This window comes from Triturus cristatus, chromosome 3_1 (genome assembly GCF_964204655.1).
Source record: "Triturus cristatus chromosome 3_1, aTriCri1.1, whole genome shotgun sequence".
Lineage (NCBI taxonomy): Eukaryota > Metazoa > Chordata > Amphibia > Caudata > Salamandridae > Triturus > Triturus cristatus.
The window spans coordinates 219661385-219674529 of NC_140583.1; the positions used below are offsets into that span (position 1 = coordinate 219661385).

Below are 13145 nucleotides of genomic sequence, written 5' to 3' on the forward strand. Positions count from 1 at the left end.
AGATGGATGAGCAAAGTGAACTGTAGCAAAATCACCAATGGCAGTGGTCATGGCAAATTTCTTCTCCTTTTTTTCACAATTTACTAACAAACACAATGTGCCTCAAGCTGTCTCGGTGCATCTATCAAAACAGAAGAAGTGTGCCACTTACTAATTGATTCCTGTGCGTTCAGTTATAGAAAATATATATTTGGGTTAATTTCACTAAGGCCCTAGGATTTGAAACTGTTATGCGCTAAATAGTAAATCGTGCTCACTGCTTGCAAAGTTACTGTATAAACAAATATATCAGTGTTTGTGCAGGGCACAGCCTCATAATCAGCTTTTTATATTTGGTATTGGATTTTCAGGATGTTTCTGACGTTAGCGATCCGGGATTTGTGCTTGTCTGACAAACATGACAAAATATTGAGCAATGTCTAACGAACGTATAAGCAAATGCCAAAATTATGCCAAATAATAAAAGCGCATGTTTTGGTTCAACGAAAGGCAAAGGGGGCATGCGTTAGAACAAGCAAATAGGTAAACATTGCAGAAAAATAATCTGGCACACAAGTGAGGAAACGCCCCTATGTCGAAAGGGTTAAAGTTCTCGCCCATAACATAACAAAATATGATGGCATACACAAAGAAACCCGTTTCTTAACTGGATGTTCCCTGGTTCACTTTGTTTTTAAATTAATTGTTATTACATTAATATTTGTAGTGTTAAATTCTTTGGAAAGGCAAGTTGCCGAAAGCATTTAAAATAATTCTCAAATGTCTAGCTTTTATAAGAATATTCTAAGTAGAATTCTTCCTTTTTTTGGACACTCCTTTTAAGGTAAGTTTACAATTGAGAAAGCATCGTCCCACACAGCAAAAAAAATAAAAAATTGGGAATCTCCCGCATGCATCTGCTTTATATGCCTGTATGTCACACAGTTCCAGGTAGCACCTTATTACCAGGCCAGACCTTTGACACCGCATGACTCAGATCCCAACAGCCTCACACAGTACCTGTCATTCCGTTTCGTCTAATCGTCGCTCTTTATCTGGTTACACAACTGTGTCTTACTCACAGGTTGCTCTTGTATGCCCTCATGCGCAACATGTGCTGTTCTTGTGCAATGGATGGGTTTCTTGACCAATACCAATACGGCTAAAAACTGTCAGCACACAGTGCTCGTCGTGGAGCCTAACAGAACAAGTAAAAGAAAAAAGTTTTAAAGCTGCAACTTACAGCCAACCAGCCCTACATCCTTTATGTAGTACCATAACACGGACAAAAAACAACTTTGTATTGTCACGTCAGAATCACAATAAGTGTGTGAGAAGCAATCCAAGGGAAAGGTTTAAAAATGTGAATATTTTGGCATTTTATCTCATTACTTACACAAATAAGTGCCAGTTGTATACGGTGGCCGCTGAAACATTCCCCCAAAACGTGATTGTGCACGCTGCTTGTTGAATAAAAAATCATTTGCAATGAGAGTACAATGATTTAAAACCGTACACCAGCAAAGTCTTAAGGCGTCCATAAAGTTAACAGCACATAGGAATATGTTATGTTCGTTATTATGCCAGGTTGGCAGAGGGAACAAAAAGAGGCAAAAGGCGCGTAATTTGGTGGAAGTGACATACCTAAAGGATCATGACACGGTCTAAGGACAAAGACGGTCTAATGTTAACCTTTGAATTCCACCAAGCCAGCCCATGATATTGTCATTATTTAGAGGGTGTGGTGCATATACCAACTGCTAGAAAGTCAAGCTTCACTCCTCAATGCTGGTACAAAGGGCCACTTGCATCGAGATACAGAAAGGCAGCAATTACAGGCTATGCCAAGCGGCCGTACGGCCGCGAAAGTGATCGCGATTGCGATCAAACATCAAAGCGGCCGTGCGGCCACGAAAGTGAAGGTAATCGAGCAGAGCATCAAAGGGCTGGGTGAGAAGGGAGGGGGGAATGCAATGAGCAGAGGAGCAGCTGTGCACGTGCACGCCATCGTGCACTCAAGCTCTAGGCCAGCAAAACCATGTGGGTAGCACTTTTGAAAACCCACTTACAAAATGTCTCAAAGAAGACAGCTTTCGCTGTCTCAGCGAGACCTAAAAAAGCATGTGTTATCTAAAACACTTTAACAGCATAGTGCCCCTGAAAGTTCAGGCTCAGGCAGATGGACAACCAAACAAAATAAACACAGCTGCGTGGAGAAGAGTTTTTGTGTGGAAGTACGCATCTTCTGCCAATCAGAACAGGCAGCATTCTCGGCCCCCAACATATGGGCGGAGCCATTCTTCCTCTAGTTTTGCTCACGTAATTGTCTATGCCATACCATGAAAAGGGTTCAGTATGGAGGGTTCAGGGGGGACTCCTAGCAGTCAAGGGGTAATGATTCTGATGTCGCTATCAGACTGGATGGGTACACATACACAGGAGGTGGAAGACATGATGGATGCGGTATGTGAAGAATATAACAAGATACTGGATACATTTATTCTTTGATAAAATGCTCGAGACTGGGCACTGCAGCATGCTGACAATGCAAGTGTAAGAATTAATCTACGAGCAAGTGCTGAATCCTTTCTTTACCTCACGAGTTCCTTCCTGCAGCTGTTGCGCAGATTCCCTTCTGAAGTTTACTGCGCAAGGCGGACCCCTAACAAAAGTGTTCTTGGGGAACGAAAGCGCGCCTCGCGAGCTCCTCATTCCAAACTCGCCCTCCCCCAACTGCCCCTCCCGAAGCCTCTTCTAGCGGTCCTGCTTGGCAGGAGGGGCCGATCACGCGGCCAGTCTGGGGGCTGCCCTTCCTCATGAACTCGCGGTTGAGAAACTATTAACTCTTAATTATCTCGTTAGAGGGCCCTCCAGCCTCGCACTTACAGCTCACCATCGAGATATTGAACTCAAGATAATTCTGACCTTGTAGAAAGGCACAAAATGCATCTCACCTGACCCGTTCATAGTTTAAAAAAAAGATAGGAAACTCTTACCAGCTCACTGCTGCTGCGGAAGATGATTGCACCGCTCGGACGCGCTGGCCTCTTGCTGGCTTGGAACTTCACGGAAATGAGAAACACCGACCCAGCGCAACTTCACGCTGGGCGCTCACTGGCGAATCTTAGCGAACAGAAAAACAGTTGTTGCTGGACATCTAGGGAGCCCCCCCCCCCCCACCTCGCTCTTCCCCGTCCGTGGGCCTCCAACTAACTGGAAGCTCGCGCGTCTTTCGTCTTGCTTCCCTCCTTTAACCCACAGAAACATTAGACACCTGCATGCATGCACAATAAACGCATTAATAAACACACCTTAGTGCCAGTCCATCTCAGGACCTATTTTTTTTAAAATAAATATATAGCTATATTTTCGTTGTGTTTTTTTAACGTTCTTAAAAAGACTATCTTTTAAGGATGCTTAGAAATTAACAAACTGGTGAAAAATGTTCTACACCTTCGAAGGAATAGCTCTGAGCCTATAGACCAGAATTCGCCTACATTGGTGATATTTGAGCACTCCCACATGCCTAACAACGGAGCAACGCGCCCACCACCTCCAACACTTCAGGTGCAGCTCATGTCTATCCATGGATTCTGTCCTTCTCTGGCCACAGACCTCCCCGCACGATTGGAGGCCTGAGGTGGGTCGACCACAAGAACCGTATTCAATCAGAACCGATCACCACACCTTTCTCCAGGAGTGTGAGTACCTCCCAGCGTTGAGTAGAACACAGTTAAACGCAGGCTAGAAAAAACATCACTTTTGTAAACCAAAATCCTCACCCGGGCATTCTTGTTGAAACTTAGTTTAATGACACATCACCTACATCTCCCACCCAACTAGCTAAATTGTTGGTCAGCGTTACTGACAAGGCACACTAGGTGGAGAGGTGGCAGTCATACATAACAATTCCGACACTAAACAGGCTTAACAGTTGCTGGACAGGGATTGTGTGGATTCTTAAGCAGAATCGTGTGTGACTCAGAACTGTTTTACTATGTGTAGTGAACCTTAAAACTGCAATAAAGAAATAAAAAAAATAAAAAACAATTCCGACACTGTAACAAATGATTGGCTGGATCCCCTTTGACTTTTCAGTGCCTGCTCATGCAAATCAAAGCCTCAAATGCTCCGCCTGTAGGGCTAAATGTCACCTACCACCACCACGGGACAAGTCATCCTTCATCGAAGCATGTATGGATCACAGCACCCTACATCGCAGTCTCTGGATCCAGTGTTTTCATTGGTGATTTTAAACTTCACTGGGGCAGTCCTACTGACTCGGCTGCTAATACTCTTGTCGTTCTTTCCAGAAACCCCCTCACAGAATACAGTCTGAAACCTAGTCACAAAATGGTGCCATCTTGGATGTAATCATTGACAAAACTGCCCTTCTCACTGTTGATGACACCAAGCCAGGTTGACTCCTCTGATTATCACAGGTTCCTTTTTGTTTGTTTTCTTTGCAGTCGAACAGTTGGTCAATACAAACAGGCGGTAACTGTGGGCCAGATTCACAGACCTAAATTACGATAAAATCCTAAACTTACTACTTTTGGTATTCACAGAAGTTTGGATTTTGTCTTAAGTTTGTCTTAAGACAGACTTAAGGCAAATTTAAGACAGATTTAAGTTTGGATTTTGTCTTAAGTCTGTCCTAAGTCTGTCTTAAGTTTGTCTTAAGTCTTAAGTCTGTCTTACGTTTGTCTTAGGTTTGTCTTAAGACAAACTTAAGACAAAATCCTAACATCTGTGTATACCAAAAGTAGTTAGTTTAGGATTTTGTCTTAAGTTAGTTCTGTGAATCGGCCCCTACATAACTGCTAGACCTGGCACCCTCGGCGTGGTTTCCCCTGACTTTGCCTTCTGACCTCCTGCTTTGCTGAATTAATTTTTGCTGGTTTTAGTATTCTAAAGACACACAATTGATGGAAGGAATGCAGAACAAATCAAAACATTCACCTCCAGTCAAGAGATCTGGGTTAAATCCATCATTCTTTTGCTCACCATGCCACCCCAGTTTAGACCTGGCCATATGCAAATCAGTCTTGACCCTGTGCCTCATGGGAACAGTCCAGCCAGAACTGCCAAGCCAGGTCCTCACTGGACCGGAAACAAGCATCCTAGGACCGGTTTCGGGGTTTCACTCCTCTTCAGCCAGGATAGCTTGATTCCATTGGCACAGTGAGCCCTGGACCCACGTCTGGGTATACCTGGCACACTTAGGGTGCGAAAGCAAAAGACACAGAATTGATGGACGGAATGCAGAACAATTCAAAACATTCACCCCCAGTCAAGAGATCTATATTAAATCCATCATTCTTTTGCTCACCATGCCACCCCAATTTAGACCTGGCCATATGCAAATCAGTCTTGACCATCTGCTTCATGGGAAAAGTTCAGCCCGAACTGGCAAGCCAGGTCCTCCCTGGACTGGAAACAAGCATCCTAGGGCCGGTTTCGGCGTTTCACCCCTCTTCAGCCAGGATAGCTTGATTCCAGTGGCACAGTGAGCCCAGGACCTACGTCTGGCATACCTGGCGCACTTAGGGCGAGAAAGCAAAAGACACACAATTGATGAACGGAATGCAGAACCAATCAAAACATTCACCCCCAGTCAAGAGATCTAGGTTAAATCCATCATTCTTTTGCTCACCATGCCACCCCAATTTAGACCTGGCCATATGCAAATCAGTCTTGACCCTCTGTCTCATGGGAACAGTTCAGCCCGAACTGCCAAACGAGGTCCTCCCTGGACCGGAAACAAGCATCCTAGGGCCAGTTTCAGGGTATCACCCTTCTTCAGCCAGGATAGCTTGATTCCAGTGGCACTGTGAGCCCAGGACCCAAGTCTGGCATACCTGGCGCGAAAGCAAAAGACACACAATTGATGGACAGAATGCAGATCAAATCAAAAAATTCACCCCCAGTCAAGAGATCTGGGTTAAATCCATCGTTCTTTTGCTCACCGTACCACCCCAGTGTAGACCTGGCCATATGCAAATCAGTCTTGACCCTGTGCCTTATGGCGAACAAAGCGGTACAAAAGAGGGTGGTGATGGACGGAGCATCAGAACCAATCAAACACTCACACCCAGTCAACAGATCTGGGTTTGATCCATCACCGTTCTTTAGCCCACTCTGCCACCCCAGTTCAGACATGGCCATCTGCAAATCAGTCTGACCCTGTGCCTCATGGGAATAGTCCAGCCCGAACTGCCAAGCCATGCCTTCCCTGGACCGGAAACAAGCTTCCTAGGACCGGTTTCTGGCATTTCAGCCGTCTTCAGCCAGGCTTGCTTGAATCCAGTGGCAAAGTGAGCAAGGGACTCACGTCTGAGCATACCCTGCCAACTTATGGCGAACAAAGCGGTACAAAAGAGGGTGGTGATGGACGGAGCATCAGAACCAATCAAACACTCACACCCAGTCAACAGATCTGTCACCCCGAGTGGGAAGGGTATGCTCAGACGTGAGTCCCTTGCTCTCCATGCCACTGGAATCAAGCTATCCTGGCTGACGAGGGCTGAAAGCCTGAAACCGGTCCTAGGATGCTTGTTTCCAGTCCAGGGTGGACCTGGCTTGGCAGTTCGGACTGGACTGTTCCCATGGGGCACAGGGTCAAGACTGATTTGCATATGGCTGGGTTCAAACTGGAATGGCATGGTGAGCAAAAAAACGATGGATTTAGGCCCAGATCTCTGTACTGGGGTGAATGTATGACATTGTTCTGCATTCTGTCCATCAATTGTTGTTTTTGCATTTGTCACCCCGAGTGGGAAGGGTATGCTCAGACGTGAGTCCCTTGCTCTCCATGCCACTGGAATCAAGCTATCCTGGCTGACGAGGGCTGAAAGCACGAAACCGGTCCTAGGATGCTTGTTTCCAGTCCAGGGAGGACCTGGCTTGGCAGTTCGGGCTGGACTGTTCCCATGGGGCACAGGGTCAAGACTGATTTGCATATGGCTGGGTTCAAACTGGAATGGCATGGTGAGCAAAAAAACGATGGATTTAGGCCCAGATCTCTGTACTGGGGTGAATGTATGACATTGTTCTGCATTCTGTCCATCAATTGTTGTTTTTGCATTTGTCACCCCGAGTGGGAAGGGTATGCCCAGATGTGGGCCCCGTGCTCTCCATGCTACGGGAATCAAGCTATCCTGGCTGAAGAGGGGTGAAACCCCGAAACCGGTCCAAGGATGCTTGTTTCCAGTCTAGGGAGGACCTGGCTTGGCAGTTCGAGCTGGACTGTTCCCATGAGGTACAGGGTCAAGACTGATTTGCATATGGCTGGTTTCAAACTGGAATGGCATGGTGAGCAAAAAAACGATGGATTTAGGCCCAGATCACTGTACTGGGGTGAATGTATGACATTGTTCTGCATTCTGTCCATCAACTGTTGTTGTGGCTTTAGAATTCTGATTACTTTACCACAGCTAACCAGAGCTAAAGTGCATGTGCTCTTTACTCTAAACATGATAACTTTGGCTTATCCACAATTGGCATATTTAATTTACCTATAAGTCCCTAGTAAAGTGCACTATATGTGCCCAGGGCCTGTAAATTAATTGCTACTAGTGGGCCTGCAGCACTGATTATCCGATCAACTTCAGTGATGCCTTAAACATGTCTCAGGCCTCCCACTGCAGAGTTCGTGTGTGTAGTTGCAAACTGCCATTTTGACCTGGCAAGTTGTAGTATGTAGAAAGATTCTTCCAAGAGTTACGTTTATTCATAACATGCAGGTACTGCGCAGCAGCGTGTTGGCTCGAAAGTACCAAGCAATTGACCACTAGCTTAAGGTTCTAATAGAATACATAATACAAACAGAGACAAGATTCCACAGCTAACACTGGGCGTCAGAGACATAAACCTAGAGAGAATACTACATTATCGTCTCCCTCCAGAACATTTCTTTCAACAAAAACTTACAGTTAGGAAAAGAACCAAAGAAAAACAAAATAAGTCATGTCTATGTACAATAAGAACAAGCAAACAAAACAAGGCAAACAAAAACTTAAAAAAATAAAATTCAAACAACTTATACAACAAAGATAATTAAATTCTGTGAAGACTAATCGGAACATGGCAGTGACACCTGCACCAACAAGGATGGTCAAGTCAGCAAAATCTCATCGGAACATTGCAGTGACGCTTGCTCCTACGTGGAAGATCAGAACAACCTTCACTCAAATTGTCAGATACTGAACCAAAAAAAACTATTATTAATACATCTCTCCATATGCTCTTTAACACCAGTTCTAGTATCAAATTCTTGCTGATTCTTCAACTTGACCACTTTGGCAATGTTCCACCAATTCTTGTTATTAACTCTGATGGCATTTCCACACACCTTGTCTACCATAAGGGGTTAAGAAAACTTCATTTGTTCATTTGATGTGTGGACAGGAGACTTAATACGCACTGCATCACCAACCATGACCCTATGAGGAATGGATTTCTGAATCGAAGTACAGGTTCACTGATCAGTTTAGCTGCTGCATTCGGTCAGCAAAGAAAAAAGATGATTATTTCCTTTCATCAAAATAATTATTTTGCCGTTCCTTGGCCTTGCCCACATTCATCCTGACAAATTCATCGACATCATCCATTACATTCATTTTAACCAATTTTGACATCCACCCTGTACAAATTTTGGATGACGGCTACCTGCCTCTTAGAAGTTCAAAAGGTGAAATTCTGTTGGAAGAATGGGGCGTTGTACGGTAGAACCAAAGCATAGACTGCACAGCATTCTGTACATCACACTTGCTGACAATTGCCCACTGGACACAGTTATTCAAAACTCTATTCATACGTTCTACTAACCCATTGGTTTGGGGATGATACAGTGAACTCTTGTGGTGAACAATGCCCCCTTGTTTAAGAAAGATTTGAAACTCAACGCTGCAAATTGTACACCATTATCAGAAATAATGGAGGAAATCTATGATGTTCTTGGAAGTTGCCTCACCCAAGAACCGAACTTCAGGTCACTTAGAGCAATGGTCAACAGCTACAACAGCAAACCTAGAAGAGGCAGGAAGTAAATTGAAAGGACCAATTAGATCGATACCAATTTTCTCCCAAGGTCTACCTGGGAAATCAACAGGTTGCATGAGAGTAACGGTATGCTAAGTAACATCATATATTCGCTTTGCTGTGTTGGCCTGCTGCCTACTACCTCTGGACCTGCATCTCTACATCCTCCAAGAACTTAAATTACTCCAAGGGCTTGCTGGCTTGCCTCCTGTTCTGAATTTGCAAGTCCATTGCCGACATCCTTCAACCCTGCTTTAACTGTTAAACTCTGCCAACTGTGAGTCCTGCCCTGCCAAGAGGTGCCAATCCATTGCTGGGCCTTGAAAGGGGGTCTACAGCAGTTTTTCTACAAACATCGAAGCTGATGCAGAGGCCACAGACGCAGCTACTCTTCAAAGACATCCCTACACAGCTCCACTTAAATGCTGGACCCGATTGCGAGGCTAGACAATGATGCAGTGCCTGCATCACAAGGGGTTTGATGACGGTGCTGGACCTGACTGCGTCGTTCAGCGACAACGCATCTGCCCATCTGAGTGAATCGGAACCGGTTCATCGAGTCTTTGACGCTGATGCTTGCTCCATTGAAGGTACTTTTTCAGCAGTACCTGCGTGGGTCCTGTGGTCAGCCTTCCCTCCATTGCGGTCGGCCTGGGCTTTGGATTTATCCCAGCCCTGCCGATCTCAAGTAATCCCTAAGCACTATTGGCTTTTAAGTGCTATATTGCAGTTTATTCTCTAAAAATGCATATCTCAAGTTCAAATTTTGTTGTTTTGGTCTTGGTTTACTAATAAAAATACTCTTTATTGTTCTAAATTGGTATGGAGTCTTTTTGTGGTGTTTTCACTGTGTTACTGTAATTTAAGTGTTTTACTAATACTTTACATTTTGCCTTTTAAGTTATGCCTGACTGCTCTGTGCTAAGCTACCAGAGGGTGAGCACTCGCTAATTTACGTTGTGTATCTGACTTACCCTGACTATGATTGTGGTCCCTACTCGCACAGGTTGCAAACCTTTTCCAACTAGTTACCCAATTTCTAACAATAACCATTAGCTAAAACTTAAATCCTCTACTCTCCTACCTGTCATTATCCCCATCCAAGATTTCAATGTCCCCACATCAATGTATAAGGAATTCATATTTGATATATTAAAAAGTGGTAGCTCTATTCAGAGCTAAAAGAAAGGGACCATTCCCTCTCCCCTTGGTTCTCCTAAGAACTCTATTGTTGGACCTAGCTCCCTCTGCAAGATCACCCCCAAATATTTGGCCGTTACTCCTCCTGTTTTGCTGAATTTGTTTTTGTTGTCTTTAGGTCCCTGCACACTTTACTACTGCTAGCCAGTGCTAAAGAGCTTGTGTTCTCTCCTTTAGACATAGTAGAATTTACCTAAACCTTATTGGCACATTTAATTTACCTAAAAGGCCCCAGTACATGTAACTACATGTACCCAGGGTCTGTAAATGAAATTCTATTAGTGGGCCGCTCATTGTGCCACCCACTAAAGTAGCCTCTGCAGAATGTAGTGCAGTTTTAAACTGCCATTTCAAATTGGCAAAATAAATCTCATAGGGAATGGTGCATTGTATTTTAAAAGTAGATCATATGTTTTTAAGGTTTACATGTCCTGGTAGTAAAAAACTACTAAATGGATTTTTCATTTTCATTAGTCCTTTCTCTCCCATTGACTAACACTGGGTTACCATATTACATTTAATAAGTGATAACATTTGATTAGAAGTGGTAAGGGATATACTGTTTAGACTCAAATAAAATCCTCTTCAAAGGTAAAGTCGAATTTTAAGTCACAATTCTCAAACTGCCATTTTTAGAAAGTTAGCATTTTCTTGTGCTAATCATTTGTACCTTCTACCAATATCCTGGGTCACATGACTGTAAATGTCTCTGCTGTTGGGTTTTGTGTAGTCCTGCCGGACAATGAGACAAAAGGGAACTGGGTGTAGACAGGATGGGCCATCCTGATAGGATGACTGAGGGAGGAGCTGTTCCCAGCCTCACTTACACTTCATGGAACTTGCATTCGGCACACACCCAAAGGACCCTGACACCGGCCTTTTGTCACCTCAGACATCTAGGAGCCTTGATAGGTGAAGGAAAGAAAGTTCCAGAACCAGATGTGGGGATAGGAAAGGATGTTATCCCCCATACACACACACAAAGCTGGCATCAGGTATAAATACTGGACCTCTTGAGCCGATCATCAGCACACTCCTGGACATATGGACATTACAGAAGAAAGACTGCTTTTACCCCCATAGGACTGCCCTGCTGATTAAGCCTGCCTTGCTTCCCAGTGGCTTTCCCTGTTGCTGCAAAGTACTGCTCTGCTTCTTGAGGACTGCATTGACCCTTAAAGGGCTGCCCTGCTGCTTGAGGACTGCTTTGCTCTCTGAAAATGAAGATATGAAGACTGGGCCTACTCTCTTCATCCTAGGTTACCTGAGTGACTCCAAGGGTCAGCTGGCTGACTTCTGGTCTGAGCTATAGGGAGACAACAAGCTCCCTGCAACAGTCCAGCTGACCTGCTGCACTAGATCTGTCTAGACCTGCAACTGGGCCTGCCTGAGCCCTGCTGGCCTCTGCCGGAGGTCCAGGTCCAGATCCCTTAGCGGTTCCTCTCCAGGTCCTGGACTGACGTCAGTTGGACACATTCCAGGAATCTTTGCCCTGATTGTCTTCTTCTGCCAGGATGTGCCTCAATAGGGAGGAGGGGAGGACTATAACAGGCAATGCGTGTGACGTTTTGTAGATGATGAAAACACAGGTGATGTTGAGCATAGAATGGTGCTTCTTTTGAACATTATGTTTATGGTTTAAATCTTTTTATTAAGTCTGCTGTAATCAAAAACAATACGCCTACCTACAACCACCGGCCGGCGGGGAACAAATTTCTTCAAAAGTAAACTTTATTCAAGAGTGAGATAAGGAAACAAAGAGAAGATAAAGGAAAGCAAAGAAATAGCTGAAGAAACTAGAGAAGATAGAGGACAGGTATCCACCCACGGCTTATGGGGTGATGCTGTAGGGTCTAGGGCTGAGTGACCTTCAGACGTGGCGGCGGGGCCGTTATGTGGGTTGTATGGAATCGCAGGACCCGTAGATAGCGAGGGTAGTTAAGCTCTATGAATTCAGACGATAAGTAGGCCACCGCAGACCCCCAGGTCTTATCAAATTTAGGCAGTGCGTAGTTGATTCCTGCTATAATCCACTCCATCCCCACTACCTCCCACATTTTGTGTAGCCAATATAACTTGGACGGGATGTCAGTCGTGCCCCATTTTGCCAGGAGGACCTGCTTGGCAGCCCCTAGTGCCAGAGTGATCGCCCTACCCTTGCAAGACCGGAGAGGGTATGTGAGAGGATCGGGTAGCCCCAACAAGATGTAACTAGGAAATCGGGGGAGTTCCGTCTGGTATATTTGATCGACTAAAGGTAGAATAGTGTCCCAAAATGCCTGTAACTTAGGGAAATGCCATAGGATGTGGGACAATGTACCCTCCTCCCCGCAGTTGCGCCAGCAGAGATTGCTGCTACGGGGCTTCCATTTGGCGACACTCACTGGAGTGTAATACCAATAGTGTGAACTTTTTAGGAGCATCTCCTTCCCTGAAGTGCTACACGAGGATGCCCGGGCCCTGTGAACGATATCCACCCACTCCTTAGGGGAGAACTCCTGGCTCAAATCCACCTCCCACCTACAATGCGCTGGGGATTTGGCCCGATTACTTGCCTTGTTGAGGAAGCCATAAATATCCGTCAGAAGGCGTTTATTGGAGGTGCGGGTGATATACCAAATCTCAAATTCTGTGAGGAGCCAGCCAGCATGCGGACAGACATGGGGCTGTGTGACCCAATGGCGCTGCACCAGGTACTGCCAGTATGCGTCCTTGGGGATCCCATAATGAGCCACGAGCCTGGGGAACTCCAGTATTCTCCGCTCGTCAAAGAGGTCGTCTATGCGCTTACGGTTTGCCTCTTGCCATTTTAGGTAGGCGTTGCCCGCGAAGGCCGAGGAGAAATCTGGGTTCCCAATAAAGGTTGTCAAGGGCGAGATGGTTGAGGATAGCTGACACTTCTCTTGGACCCTATCCCACACCTG

At 45.2% G+C, this 13145-nt stretch overlaps 1 protein-coding gene across 9 annotated transcripts in view; it reads right to left on the reverse strand.

Annotated features, from left to right (window-relative positions):
• Window positions 1-13145, reverse strand: part of HYKK (hydroxylysine kinase) — a 326821-nt gene that overhangs the window by 220428 nt on the left and 93248 nt on the right. Inside the window, exons 1-2 of one of the 9 annotated variants that reach the window (XM_085643708.1) lie at window positions 2575-2710; window positions 1000-1177 (exon numbers count right to left, since the gene is read on the reverse strand). The exons of 4 other annotated variants lie outside the window; for them this stretch is intronic. Coding sequence is in view for 1 of the 5 variants with exons in the window: in XM_085643706.1 (XP_085499832.1) it covers window positions 1000-1006 (7 nt within the window). In the remaining 4 variants the exon portion in view is untranslated. Of the gene's footprint in view, window positions 1-999; window positions 1178-2574; window positions 2715-2975; window positions 3106-13145 lie in introns of those variants that run through there. 4 more of the 9 variants (XM_085643710.1, XM_085643711.1, XM_085643713.1 and 1 more) reach the window with 4 other exon arrangements.